The 14,802-nt window shown below is 31.1% G+C and overlaps 1 protein-coding gene across 1 annotated transcript; it reads right to left on the reverse strand.

Annotated features, from left to right (window-relative positions):
• Window positions 1-11,908: 11,908 nt before the first annotated feature.
• LOC123275250 lies at window positions 11,909-13,235 on the reverse strand. The gene is made up of 2 exons (XM_044743240.1): window positions 12,978-13,235; window positions 11,909-12,652 (listed from the first exon to the last, which is right to left on the reverse strand). The coding sequence occupies exons 1-2, from the start codon at window positions 13,233-13,235 to the stop codon at window positions 11,909-11,911; spliced, it is 1,002 nt and encodes a 333-aa protein (XP_044599175.1).
• Window positions 13,236-14,802: the final 1,567 nt, after the last annotated feature.

Raw genomic sequence — 14,802 nt, forward strand, 5'->3', positions numbered from 1 at the left:
CTTCCACAGGCACAATGGTCCGATCACACCTGTGGCCTGCCAAAATTAACGTGGACCAGCGGTACTCTCGGCGAGGTTGGTCAAGTCTCGTCAGAAATACCAAAACCACCACAAGGGCAAAATTACTAAAACCGATTCCTACTCACACCTGACTCCTCCCATGTTGGAGCGCCAGCATTACAGCTGGACTTCCGTAGTCCACCAGGAGTCTCAAAAGGGCTAGTTACCTAGCATCCACGAGGCCGGGTGACTTATTGTCCCGCTCCACGGCAACGTAGACTCGTCCACAAGCTCGAGACGCCAACTAATAACTTTGCTCTTTACTTTACCTTACTCACACAAAACTCAATCACTTTCCTCGTTATTACTCTTAAATCTGTAGCTATAACCCAAACGACTCGAAGCTAATTAAATAATTAATTAAATAAACAAAAAAAAAAGAGAGAATCTGTAGCATAATCGTCTCTGAGGACGAATAAAAATTTATCAGTCTTCGTCCAGGATGGACGCGTTCCCGATAAATTTTTATTCGTCCTCAGAGACGATTATCTTTTTGTTTAACTTATTAACTGAGTAAGCTGGGCTAAGTAATAACTGAAAACGAAATGACTTATTTGGCTGTGGGCAAAAGCAAGCATAGCCAGATTGGCGTCTCCCGCTCTGTGGGCTGCCGATCACCCTGGCTAAACGCTAACAACTGGAAGTCAGCTGGCAGCTGGCTGGCAGGCTGGCTGATCAGCATTTGCCCTGATTTCTTCTGACAGCCTGACTTGGCGAGCTCTGATCGGCTGCTGATCGGTTTCCTGCTTTCACACAAAATGATTCCCTCAACCTGCTCCGGGAAAATCTCTTCGATAAGCTGGATTCTGAAGAATTCTCTTTGGCGACGTTGTTAGAATCTTGGTAATGGTAGCAATTGCTCCCATTTTTCAACAGGATTAAGTTTGTGATTAAGGCTGCGGTTGAAATGTTAAAGAACTGGTGGCCAGTTGCGAGCAGGTTCAGCTTTACATTCTCAGCAAAAGTATTGGTTATCATTTGTCGAGTTTCCGGCAGTGCAGGTATTGAACGCAAAGTTTTGTTCCTGGCTGGACAATAATCAGCTATCAATGACATCGTTACATTCTCACCAGCAATCTTGGTCACAAATTCTCGCAATATACGGTCAGGTTCTGGGCAAGTGGAGAATAAATCTCAGGTTAAAATGCAATCGTTTGTGTTCAAAGACCCTGCTATATGCATAAATACAAGTTTCGATGGCGATTCCGTGTTTGTTTTACTCCAAATAAAAACTACTTTTTTCAAGAATTATTTCATAACAATTGATTTTATTATTGTCTTTGAGTAATTGATCCTGAAAGTATGTACAAATAAAACATTAGCTAGGTTTAGAACTATTGTACGAAATAAGTCTCAACCAGAGTCTTAAGAATAAAGAGTGATTAGATGCATATGATGAAGTTAAAAAAAATAGAGAAGCCCATGGTGTTAAAATGAAGATAATTTAAAAAATATTTGTACTTGAATACTAATGACTATATTTAATTTTTAATGATTTAGGATTAAACAAACTTCTATTTGGACTTTTGTAAAAGATTAAATGAAATAAAATGTAATTACAAAACTTTTTCATTAAAAAAACGAAATATATAATGAATTTTTCCCAATATTTATCAGTTGTCTTGATTATCCTCTACAAGTTTTGTTTTTTTATTTTGGTGATTTGTTCCTTCGGAATTCTTGTTTTTTTAGACCATTCATGTTTCTTGTTCGTATTTTATCAAGTTTTAGAACTCCAAGATGAATCCACAGATTCGGTAGAATCTGGCGCCAAGTTCCGTTCAAATCCGTTGTAAACGAAGCGCCAGACTACCGACTGTGTTTACTGTAAGCAGAACGGTATTTTGAGGTTGCAAAATTTTATTTAATTCTACGGTACTTCTTGTTCCTAAATTTTATATTATAACAGTAATTCATGCTTTATTTTACTGATATTAATTAATTATATTCAATTATAATAATTAATCTACTTGAAATTATTAAATTTTATCAGCACAAACTATAGCAAGCTCAAAAATTTCGATCCTGACTTTTTTTCTATGTAAAAAGTGACATGCCACAGACTAAATAATTCGAGAATGCATGGTAATCTTCCAATAGATGGGAAACTACAGTTAAAAAAATACATTTCACAGCTTGCATCTACATTCGCCAGGGTGCGCTGGAATTGTTTTTACATAAACTGTAGCTTCAAAGTAGATGAACAGGGGGACTTCACCCCCCCGATAAAACAGATTGTGGGTTCTGATCCGAGCTATTTACCGACCGACGATAACGTATGATTGGATTGCCGACAGATACCTGCATTACCGACTGGTGGTAACACCTTGTTGATAATGTCGAGTGTCTTTTTGCCGACGGATGGTTATTTCGTCGGTCGATAATTTGCCGATATTTTTGTCGTTGGTAATTTTGCCTGGGGAGGGGTAAGTCAGCCATTTCGGGGCGATGTCCGCCATTTCTGGCCGAGTCCGCCTCAGCCTTTTATTGCTAATCTCAAATACGCCCTCATTTTTTGGAGATATAGAGGGGAGTCCATTACTTTCTGGCTATCTTCGCCACAACTATTTGATTTATAAATTTTCATTTTGTTAGTGTATCGTGAGAGCTTCAAGTACAACTTTCAAACCATGGAGATAGATAATTTGTGTGAACAAGAAATTGCATTTTTACGGAATAATCACCCTTTCTGTGAGGATTTTGATGATCTAATAGAAAGATTTTTTGGTGATGTTCCTCCTGAAGATATTGGTAAATTTGTTAACTGGATAATTACATTGGAGAGAAACTTTAAAATTTTCAAAAGTCTTTTTGCCGATACATCATACATAAATTGTGCTGATAAACAGAATTTGGCAAAAAAACTCTCGGAAATAAATGAAAATGCTGAAAAACTTGAAAAGTTTTGTGAAGATTTCAATGATTTAATTGAAAATGTTTTTACAACAACTCTTCTGAACATATTAAAAAATTTATATGTGATATCCTTGCATTAGAAGAAAACTTTGAAGTTATTAATAGTGTACGCATGGGAAAATTGTACTCAAATTGTGCTGATAAAGAAAATTTAATAAAACAACTATCAGAAATAATTGAAAAGTTTCAAAAACTCGAAGAGCGGATGAAATAAATATCTGAAAAATCAAAAAATCATTCATTAAAATTCTGAATCATGCAAAAAATCTTCAAGTTATTTATCAAAACAATTTGCAGATGGATAGAATAATATAAAAGAGTGTTTTTTAAAAAAATATTCAGTATTGTTTCTGTGACTGACTGAAATCCATCTATTTTTTGTGAAAAATGGCTAAAGAAATTATTGTTGATGTTCAAGGCTTCAAAATGCCTAACAATCGTTTTGTGGTGAAAGAGCTTGCAGCAATTAGTGTAAATAAAACATTAGATCAGTCAAATGTACTGTCTGTTAAAATATTCAAGCCACCTTGTAATTGGAGCGGGCTACCTAATAACTATAAACATATGAACTTATGGCTGATACGTAAGCATCATGGTATACCATGGGATAAAGGAGTCATACCTTATGATTGTCTCGAAGAAGTTCTCAATTTCATTGTGAGAGATTACAAATACATTTACGTCAAAGGTCATGAAAAACAAAAATGGATTCAGAGTATTTGTAATTCGACAAAAGAAGTCATTAATCTTGAATCATTAGGATGTCCATCATTCAGAAGCTTACCGAAAATTACTCATTTTATCCAACATCCAGAAGTTGAACATAGTGATATCATTTACGATGATTATCACTGTGCATTGGAAAATGTTCAGCGTTTGAAAGTTTGGTTTATGGAGAATTATTTATATTTCATTTAGCTTTTGTCACAACGATCCATTATCGCCTTTGAATAAATTGATTATAAATAAATAAAAATAAATAAAACTCTGAATCGTTTGTTTTCTTTTATACAGTTTCTAGAGAATAGTTTTATCATAAATACTTACCACGCAAAAACGCATGATCTCATATAATTAAACATTATTGTTGATGTCAAATATTTACAAGAGTAATGTTATTATTTAAAAAGGAGTTAGTCTTACATTACCGGTCTATAATTTGACTCCGTTGAGAAAGTTGTAACCTTAAAAAAATGTTACGCATTTTATTTAATCGAAACATGAGAAAAATTGCCTTGCGATTCATTGTGGTAACTTTTGACAACAAATTTTTATTGATGTAACTGTATATCTATGTAAATAAAAGTGGTTGAAAAATATAAATTAAACAATATTGCGCAATACTGAAAATTTTATTAAAAATAATTTTTTTTACAAAAATGATGCATTAGTCAAAAATATTAAGTTTTTAAAAATTGATCATAATCGAGATCTTGATAGAAATTTCTAAAACATAAAAAACATCTTGAAACGCATCAGAATAATTTTTGACAAACGCAATTTGCTTATCTTCGCAACTTGATACTCCTGGAAGAGTGTATCCGAAATGTCAATAAGTTCTATTTACTCTACACGGATACTCATTAATTGTCACATCTAAAAGTTTTGAGTGTATTTTTGCTCTATATAAATAAGTATAAGTGGACTAAACATCAAACTAAATCAGTATTTCGACGTGACCACGTGCATACAACTGACAAAATATTCAAGTCAAAATTCTAAGTTCTGTGAAGTTTTTCAAAGTTAAATTCATTTTATTTTTTGTGAAGCTTGTGTTTTCGATCTGTGAGGTAAGAAATATTTTAATTCTCTGTGTTTCTAAAATTTACAGAATCCAATATGGTATTTTTAAAATAGTCAGTTCTGAAACCTTTAATATGTGGTTATGACTGGATATATCCGTAAAAACTAACGTGACAGCTGAATAGATTCTGTAAATTTTGAAAAATATTCCTGTAGTTAAAAAAGTTTTATGCATGATTTTTTAAAAAAATCTGTGAAATTAAGTGATAGTATAAGGTAAGATCTCCAGTAGCTGCTCAGGAACCAGTACCTGCTCACTCCATGTATTTGTATATCTGCATTAATATAGATGTACAAATACATGGAGTGAGAAGGTACTGGTTCCTGAGCAGCTACTGGGGCTTTTACCTTATACTTACACTAATAAAAATTTATAGTGGAGTGAAGAAAAAAAACTTTGACCCAAATATTTAATTATAAAATTAGTGATTTTCTTTTTTTCTGATTATTTAGAAAAAAAACCAATCATGGCAATCCCAAACTTGAATGTGAAATGGGTTACCTATCCAGTAGAATGGGATGGTGAGATGACAGATGAGATGTTGATGGGTGTCATTAAACTGGCTCTGCAGCGTAATTTTCTGATCAACGGCTCTTTGGAGGGTGCAGCCTTGAGAATCGGTCACGTTCAGGCAGAATCGGAGTTGTTATCTGCGACTATAATTTGGTTCAAGGCATGCGGTGACCCATCAATCTATCCAAACATCATCAATCGTGATACACTACGATCATCATCATCAGATAACCAGCAGCAGCAATCACAAGAACAGCAGCAACCATTCGAGATCATCTGCATCAGCGATGATGATGATAATGATGATGGATTTGATGATGATAATGATGATGATAATGTTGATAAATAATTAACTCAAATCATCATAATCGTTGATAAAAAAACTTAAAGTATGGGATTTTTATTCATATATCTTTATATCTTTATATTATTTTTATAAATATATCTTTATATTATTTACATCATAATTATATTATATATTTTTTGATAACTTATATCATTTACTTCTTACTTAAATGTAAAAAGTGCTGCATCTTTTGTACTAATTAATTTTTTTCTCCATAAAAATAAAAAAAACAGTGTTAAGAATAATAATTGATTTGTTTCGTTTATTTAATGTAATTATCCGTTAAGTATCCTGATTGTGAGAAAATTTATTGTTACAAATATATATGTATGGTGTAAAATGATGAAGCAAAAGATAAGTAAAATCTATATTATCAATAATTAATATTAGAAACTTAACATAAGTTATTTCTTATTCTCTCAACTTGCATGTACAGTATATTTCTTTTTTTCCTCCTCTTTGCGCGATTGTTCTTCATGTGTCCCCACTCAGTGATATAATACCTCATCTCATACGTTTCACCACCTCTTCATCTAAGTTCAATTCGAATGTATGCTGATACATATACCTATATACATATATATAGAGAGAGAACTTTCAACTATCGATATTATATCGATCATTGATTCTAATTTCAGCTTTTAGCGTAGGATGGAATCATTACTACCAATTTATTCTATATTAAGTTATTTTTTCGTCTAATTAACTATCAATCACAGTTGGGAATTTTCATCAATTTAGCGTCAACTGTGACTATTTGGGTTGAGATAATGATAAATACCATTCCTACTATATTCACAATTAGTTATGCTTAAACTTATTTTACTTAATCTATGTATAGAAAAATAATTTATTGTACATATAATATTCATATTATTAATTATACTAAAATAATTTCAAAAATTTATTTATCGATAGAAAAAATTGTTTATTTTTTGTATTATTATACAAAATAATAAGTATTCACATATTTTGTAATATTATTCATAAGTAATAAAAAATTTTTAGTTTATAATATTTGAAATGAAGAAAAAATATTGAAAATTTTATTTAAATGGTTAAAAATTCAAATTGATTATATTTGCCACCGAGGAAACGCAGTCCAAGATGATTCTCATTTGCAGCATTCATCATGTCCTCAAGATCTTTCTGGTTATCAAGCAATATTGTAACAATTCTGCTTGGCAAAAATACAGAAAATGCATTATCAATCGATATGATGATCGTTTTTCCATATTTTGCCTTTACAGATTTTATATCAGTAATTCGATAAACTTTATCAACTTCCAATTCGCTTAATTTTTTTGTTGGTAAATAATCTTCGCAACGACTAATTATATTGATTTTGGTGAACTCCATTTCCAATTGAACTGTATTGAATTTATTTTTAGTATGAATAATTTACAACAAAAATTCTGATCAAATAAGTATACTTACTTTTTTGTCACAAAATATGTATGAATACACTTAAGAACTGAGTTTTAACTTTATTATTTTACTTGGATCTTTCTTGATGAATCTTCAACTGTAACTTATGCAGTCTAGCTTGAATCGACCCTTTTTATAGGATGTTCCTCCTCTTAAAAATTAGGAACTACAACGCAATAAATGAAAAAATTCGTCAACATTTCTCAGAATTATTTCTTTACGCAGTAAGAAATTCGAGATTGCTGGGAAAAAAGTTTATCAATTATCTTTGCAATTATTATTTTGCGCAGTACAAAATTCAAAAGAATTTCAGTATCATTTTAAGCAGTAGTCAGTTTGAGATCATCAAGAAAGAATTCATCAACAGTATAATTTATCATTTTACGCAGTATAAAATTCAAGATTTCAAAGAAAAAATAATAAATTAGCATTATTTATTAATTTTTTAAGGATTCAATTTCATAACTTCCTGATGTTTATGAACTATACTAAAGTTATATCTTTTGCGTCATTGCACATTTTCACATACATGATGTCATATAAATCCTTGAAATACTACCCCCTAATTATTTTTTAAATATTATGTCAGCTTAGAAAAATTTTAATAACTACGCACTGGTTTTAGATTTCTATAAATATTTATATCATTGAAATTATGAAGTTACAAATTTTTTTGCATAAGCTTTTGATGAGTCATTTTAACCACTATATAAAGCCGGACTGAGAAGGTTTTTTCTATCAGTGACTTTACTCGTGTCCTACAATCACTTCAGTGAAAAAAATCATTGTTTTTTTTGCCAAGCTGAAAAAGTGCATTACCATTAATAAAAATATTTTATTTTAACTATAAAAAATTATTATTGTAAAACAATTTATAGATACTTATCAATTTAAGTGTCAAATAGTTCAATAAAATGAATCAGTCTTGTGATCTCATCAAATCTCTCCAAAACTTGGTCAACTCAATAGCTCAATCATTTAATGATTTAAGAGAAAAGACAATGAGTGAAGAGTATTGTCAAAGATGTTACAATGTTTGCTCTGAAACAATTGAATATTTTAATACTATTTTGATGGATCAGCAAACAAGTGTTCAAGTCAAAAGAAGTATTCAAGCAAACATTGTACTGTTGTGTTGGTATGCTCATCAATTTACCAGATTAAGTGGTCAAGTTGTTGGTGGTGATCTAAGTGCAAGAAATAGTTTGATCAAGTGGCAAGACCTTGAGAATGCCTTTTCAAATAATATTAAAACTGGTTGTGTTGTAAATCGTGCCCATACCGATTTAAGAGAATTTTTAAATGACTCAAAAGATTTAGTTATTGAAAAAATTGGAAGCATAATGAGAAATGCTGGAAACCTCAAAGTTAATGTAGAATTATTCTGTATATTCAGAAATTCAAAAAATGGTGAAACAGTTGAAGAAAAAAAGTCTTTTAACACGAAAAGCCGTGAGATAATACAAGCTACACGATTAGATGAATGGTACATGGACAATGTGTACCATAAATTATTGAAGAAAGTTGAAGAATTCAATCAAAAAGATTCGGGGTGGAGTTTGGTGGAAATTAACAACTTGGTTGTAACTATGTCAACATTTTTACCTCTACAGGCTGGTGAATCAACGTATGTGCAACTGCCTAAAGATATTCAACACAAAAGAGTGGTCCTTAACATTGAGAACTTCGATGAGTATTGCTTTCTCTGGTGTATTGTGGCTGCATTATACGAACCTCAAACTGGGCATCCTGAAAGGACAACTTCATATCCACATTTTAGTTCGTTACTCAATTACGAAGGTATTAAATTTCCTGTAGCTCTAAGAGATATCCCTAAATTTGAAAAATTAAATAATTTATCTATTAATGTTTATGGCATAGAGTCAGAATTTACACAAAAAAATTCAGAAAAAAGTAAAATAATTCCTGTATATTTAAGTAACGATTTTTACTCTAAAAAAGTTATTCATCTACTGATAATAGAGAAAAATATAAATACTCCCGATAATGATATGAAAAATTATGAACCTAGATTTCACTTTGCTCTGATAAAAAATTTATCAAGATTGGTTAAAAGTCAATTATCCAAAGGTCATTCAAAGTTATTTTTTTGTGATCGATGTCTTAATCATTATAAAAAAAAAAATCGTTTCATCAACACAAACTTGATTGTTTTAAAATAAATAAGGTTTGTATGGAACTTCCAAATGAAGAGAATAAAATTTTAAAATTCACTAAGTTTCAGTACAAGGATACTGTACCATTTGTTGTGTATGCAGATTTAGAATGCATGCTTGAACCCCAAGGAGATGATGAAAACAACACTCAGAAACATGTTCCACACAGTATAGCATTTTATTGTCATTGCACTTACAATGATAAACTTTCCAAATTTGAAATTAATCGCTCACCGTCTTGCATTGAGTGGTTTGTAAAAAAATTACAGTCTTTAGCTTTTGAATTTGATTACTATTTACGCAATCCAATACCAATGAAAAAACTAACTAAATAGGAACAGAATAGTCATGATCAGGCAACTATTTGTCATATTTGTGAAAAATTTTTTATTTCCGATCAAGATAAATGTTATGATCATAATCACTTTACGGGCAATTATCGCGGTCCTGCTCATACAGCCTGTAATTTAAATTATCAGAAACCTCAAATAATTCCAGTTGTTTTTCACAATTTATCTGGTTATGATTCTCATTTTTTAATCAAACATTTAGCTACAGTTTTCAAAGGTAGAATGACTTTACTACCAATTAATAAAGAAAAATATATATCTTTTACTAAATCAGTTTTAGGAACTTTAGTTACTTTACGCTTTATAGATTCATTCAAATTCATGGCATCTAGCCTAGACAAATTATCATCTTATCTTGAAGATAATAATAAAAAAATAACAAAATCGCATTATCCCGATACAGAACAATTTAAATTAGTCACTCGCAAAGGTGTATTCCCATATGAATATATTGATTGCATCGATAAACTTGATGATAAACAGCTGCCTGATAGAGACTTATTTTATTCAAGGTTATCTAATGAGTACATTTCTGATGAAGATTATGATTTTGCAAAGTTAGTTTGGAGTAAATTCAATATCAGAACCCTAGGAGAGTACTCAGACTTATATCTTAAGACTGATGTACTTCTTCTAGCTGATATTTTTGAAAATTTTAGATCAAGTTGTTTGAAAACGTATAGTTTAGATCCATGTCACTTTTACACTCTTCCGGGTCTTGCACTTGAAGCTATGCTTCGTTATACTGGTGTAGAACTTGAGCTGTTGACTGATCCCGAAATGTTACTTTTTATTGAAAAGGGCATTCGTGGTGGGGTTTCAATGTGTGTCAATCGGTATGCTGTGGCAAATAATCGTTATATGGGAGAGAAATTTGATCAGAGCAAAGATGAATCCTATCTCATGTACTATGACGTAAACAATTTATATGGTGCAGCAATGAGCATGTCATTACCAAAAGGTTCATTCGAATGGGTAGAGGTTAGTCGGTGTGTAGATCAGTACTTGAATGATGTTGATGAAAGTATTGGTTACATACTAGAAGTAGATATAGATTACCCAGAAGAGTTACATAATTTACACAAAGATTTGCCTCTATGTCCTGAACACTTTGTACCACCAGGAAGTAAACAAACTAAATTAACTACAACTCTTTATTCAAAAAAAAATTATGTAATTCATTATAAGAATTTAAAACAATGTTTAAGTTTAGGTCTAAAGTTATCTAAAATTCATAGAATATTGAAATTCAAACAATCTCCATGGTTAAAGCCATATATTGATAAAAACACACAGTGTAGACAAAATGCCAAGAATGATTTTGAAAAAAATTTATTTAAACTCATGAATAACAGTGTATTTGGTAAGACTATGGAAAATGTAAGAAAACATAAAGATGTGCATTTAATTACTAAATGGGGGGGAAGGTATGGTGCTAAAGCTTTAATTTCTAAACCTAATTTTCATAGTCTTACTATTTTTGGTGAAGACATAGTTATAATTGAACTAACAAAAGCTAAAGTCTATTTTAATAAGCCAATCCATGTTGGATTTTCTATATTAGATTTATCGAAAATATTCATTTATGACTTTCACTATAATTATATTAAAAACAATTATCGACATACCTCTAAATTAATGTATACAGATACTGATAGCTTAATCTACCATTTTACTGTACCAGACATTTATGAAGACATTAAGCGTGATCTATCAAAGTTCGATACCTCTGACTACCCTGTTGATAATATTTATCAAATGCCGTTGATTAATAAAAAAGTTCTGGGGCTTATGAAGGATGAAAATAATGGAAAAATTATGTCCGAATTTGTGGGTCTCAGAGCTAAACTGTATGCTTTCGAAATATTTAATCCTGCTGAAGAAAAAGATAAAATTAAAAAAGCAGCAAAAGGTGTCAAAGGTTCAACTTTGAAAACCATTACATTCAATGATTTCAAAGAATGTCTGAATAACCATGTTAATTTATTACATGAGCACTTTATAATTAAAAATAAAAATCATGAAGTATGTACTGCAATTCAGAAAAAATTAACTTTAAGCTGGGGAGACGATAAACGCCAGTTATTAAAAAATAGTACTGACACTTTACCATGGGGATTTAATGTATCTGTTAATGAATTAATGAAGATAGAAAATCCTCAAGACAAAATTAAGAAAATAAAATTTAAAAAAAGAAAATTAATGTAAATAATTGTAAATCTATTTCAAGGGTTATAAATAAAGTATAAAAATTTATGTTTTTAAAATTTTTTTATTTCGATTCAATGTATTAGATCTTTCATCTATAATTTATTTACATATCAGTTTCATCAATCCAGCTATTGTGTTTACTATCAAAGCCCAACCATTTCACATACAATTTATTTCCACGTTTTTTTAACACTTTCTCAACGAGGAAAATATCTGAGTACTTGGCTTTGCTGAGTTCTTCGTTGTAAAACCCACCTTTAATTGGTATACCAATCCAGTCTTCCAGCTCATACGTTACCGGATCCGTATTTCGCACTTTTGTAACTGTGAATAGTTCAGTTGTCCAGTTTGGTGTATAACCTTTCTCAAATACATGCTTGTACCTGCTTATGCGAACTACATCTCCAACTTTGAATCTATTTTTTTTCCTCTTTGATGATTGAGATTTCATTGGCATATAAATATTTTCCAGCAACGACCATTCCTGAGCCTTAGTTACATCAATAGGTTTCATTTTTATTGTGCGATGTTTAGTATTATTGTAAGTATTTACCAACTCAGCAAGCATATCAATCCATTTGTAACTTCCACGAGCTGAGAATTCTCGCCACATTTTAGTTTTTAAGGTTCGATTGAATCTCTCAACTATACTCGCTTTCATGTTTGAATATGTTGAATATAAATTGATGTCGTGACGTTTCATGAGCTTTTTAAATTCTGTATTGTAAAACTCTTTACCCTGATCAACATGTAAATTTTTGGGAACTCTTCCCTGCTCAAGCACAGACTTCATAGCACTGGTGACTTCAACACCTGTCTTCCTTTTGATTGGAACTGTCCACGCAAACTTTGAAAATGTATCTATAATTGTTAGTAAATACTTATATCCTTTATTCACACTCGCATATGGGATCATCTCCACTAAGTCAGCTTGCCAAGTTTCATCAATTCCACGAATATCAAAATGACGACGTGGATAATTTCTTCGAGCTGGCTTATGAAGTTCATGTGCTATTACTGATTTTTTCTCCTCCATTGATTATAGCTTCCAGTTTCTTTATTCGTTGAGTATTCTCAGTAATTAATTCTTTTTTATGTTTCTGTCGTTTTATTATCACTTTTAATTCTTCATTTTCTTTTTTTAATAAATTAAATGAAGTCTCTAACATTACCACTTGGGAGTGCAAATGTGAAATGACTTCTGATTGTTCTGTCATGAAACTGTTATACATTACAGACAGTTCTTTTTGAACAAATTGTACAGTTGCTGCATCATTAACACTTATAGGATTATCAACATTACACAGTCTCCTACTCTCTATATCATATTGTCCATCAGTAGTTATTTTGAAACCTTGTCCACGTGGTCCTGGTGGTCCGCTGACTCCAACACCATTTTTCAACGATCGTCCAAATATATCAATGCTCATTGTTCTGTTTACTTTGAATGTTAACCGGTGAATGAAAAAATATTTTATAAAATGTTGCTAATGTATAACTCCAGCCTCCCTCAACTCTTCAATAATTGAAATAATTTCATTGGTGTGGCTTGAATTACCAGCAGCTTGAGATGCCATAAGCAAATGTAATCTGTCAACCAATTCATTTGGATCATCCCAGTAAACATAATCCATGTGTGCCTTTCGTTTTTTTGCTATCATAAATTTTGGTAATCCTTCACCAGTATATTTAGCAAGATAATCAGCAATATATTTCTCATACTTTTGAGAATAATCTCGATAAATACCATTATCTGGTTTATAATTTTTTTTGTGCATATTTGTAAACTCCATAATTTCAAAATATTTTTTTAAATCATCTTGAGTGATCAGTGAATCTTGTGGTGATTTTTGGAATACTAACTCCAATAAACCTTCAGTTGTTGGATAGGTTTTATCCTTTATATGAATAGTATTACCAATAAATTTTACAGCTGAATCACCTATATATAATTCATGGTTTTTTTTACGCACACCATATCTTAAATCAATCGTACGATGCTTTTTATTTAAGTTATTCAAGTATTTGGTCAATAAATTCGATTTAGTTGGAGTACTTGTATTTACAGGAGATATTTGCATTTCATCAATTTTACTGTTAGCTGTGTCATCATCTGTTATTAAACTATCATACTTAGTTATTTCATCATTTTGTGTTTTTTCAACCAATGCAAGTTTATTTTCTTCTTTGATTTTATTTTCAGTTTCTTCTTGCTTAAATTTTTTCTTTGATGATTCAATTAGGCTTTGCAGTGGTGTTACTACGGGCTTAAATAGTTCATCCAGATTTTTTTCGGCGGTATCTTTTCCCATTTTCAACAATTTATGCTTTTGTCTAATAGCATCACTAACCTGAGATATTTGACGTAAAATATCTTTTCGCTCTGTAATTTCTTCAGGTTTCATGTTGGTGCAGTGATACTTACAGCATTTATGACTATAATTAATTGGATGTTGGTCAATTTATACTGATAAAACAGTCAAAACCTTTTCTATATCTTCCACTATTCAGCTCACTGTCTTTATCAATGACTACAAAGCCATACTTCCCATCATTCCAGCAAACTGAACACAAATCTTTAAATAAATTGTATGACATATCTGTATTTACATGATCATCGTATACATGCTTTAAATTCATTTCATCTTGACGAAATAATGCCAGAAAATTAACATTGTCTCGAATTAAATGTTTTGGTATACGTGTATAAGTTTGGCAAAGATAAAAACTGTCTACACCTTTGTGTCGACCCATGCAGAAGTAATCTCTGATGTGATCTTGTTTTTCACATGCAACATCATCAAATATCATCAATGAGTTAGGCTTTACATCATCAGGTGTCACTACCGCTTCATGTTCATCGAATGTATAAAATCCAATATCTTTAATAGGTTTTAACAAAGATGCCAGAAATTTGTATTTCGGTTGGTTCAGAGACTTTGAATAAAGATAGATATTGTCAAATCTCAACCCGTTTGGATGTATAATGAGAGACAA

The sequence above is a fragment of the Cotesia glomerata genome, linkage group LG1, assembly GCF_020080835.1.
Source record: "Cotesia glomerata isolate CgM1 linkage group LG1, MPM_Cglom_v2.3, whole genome shotgun sequence".
Taxonomy (NCBI): domain Eukaryota; kingdom Metazoa; phylum Arthropoda; class Insecta; order Hymenoptera; family Braconidae; genus Cotesia; species Cotesia glomerata.

Bases quoted from the DNA above. Each gene is read 5' to 3' on its own strand.
- LOC123275250 (XM_044743240.1), bottom strand. From the start codon at position 13,235: ATGAGCATTGATATATTTGGACGATCGTTGAAAAATGGTGTTGGAGTC. The intron at 12,653-12,977 runs GTAATGTTAGAG...ACATTTTCAAAG, and splicing joins CACATTTGCACTCCCAAGTG to TTTGCGTGGACAGTTCCAAT.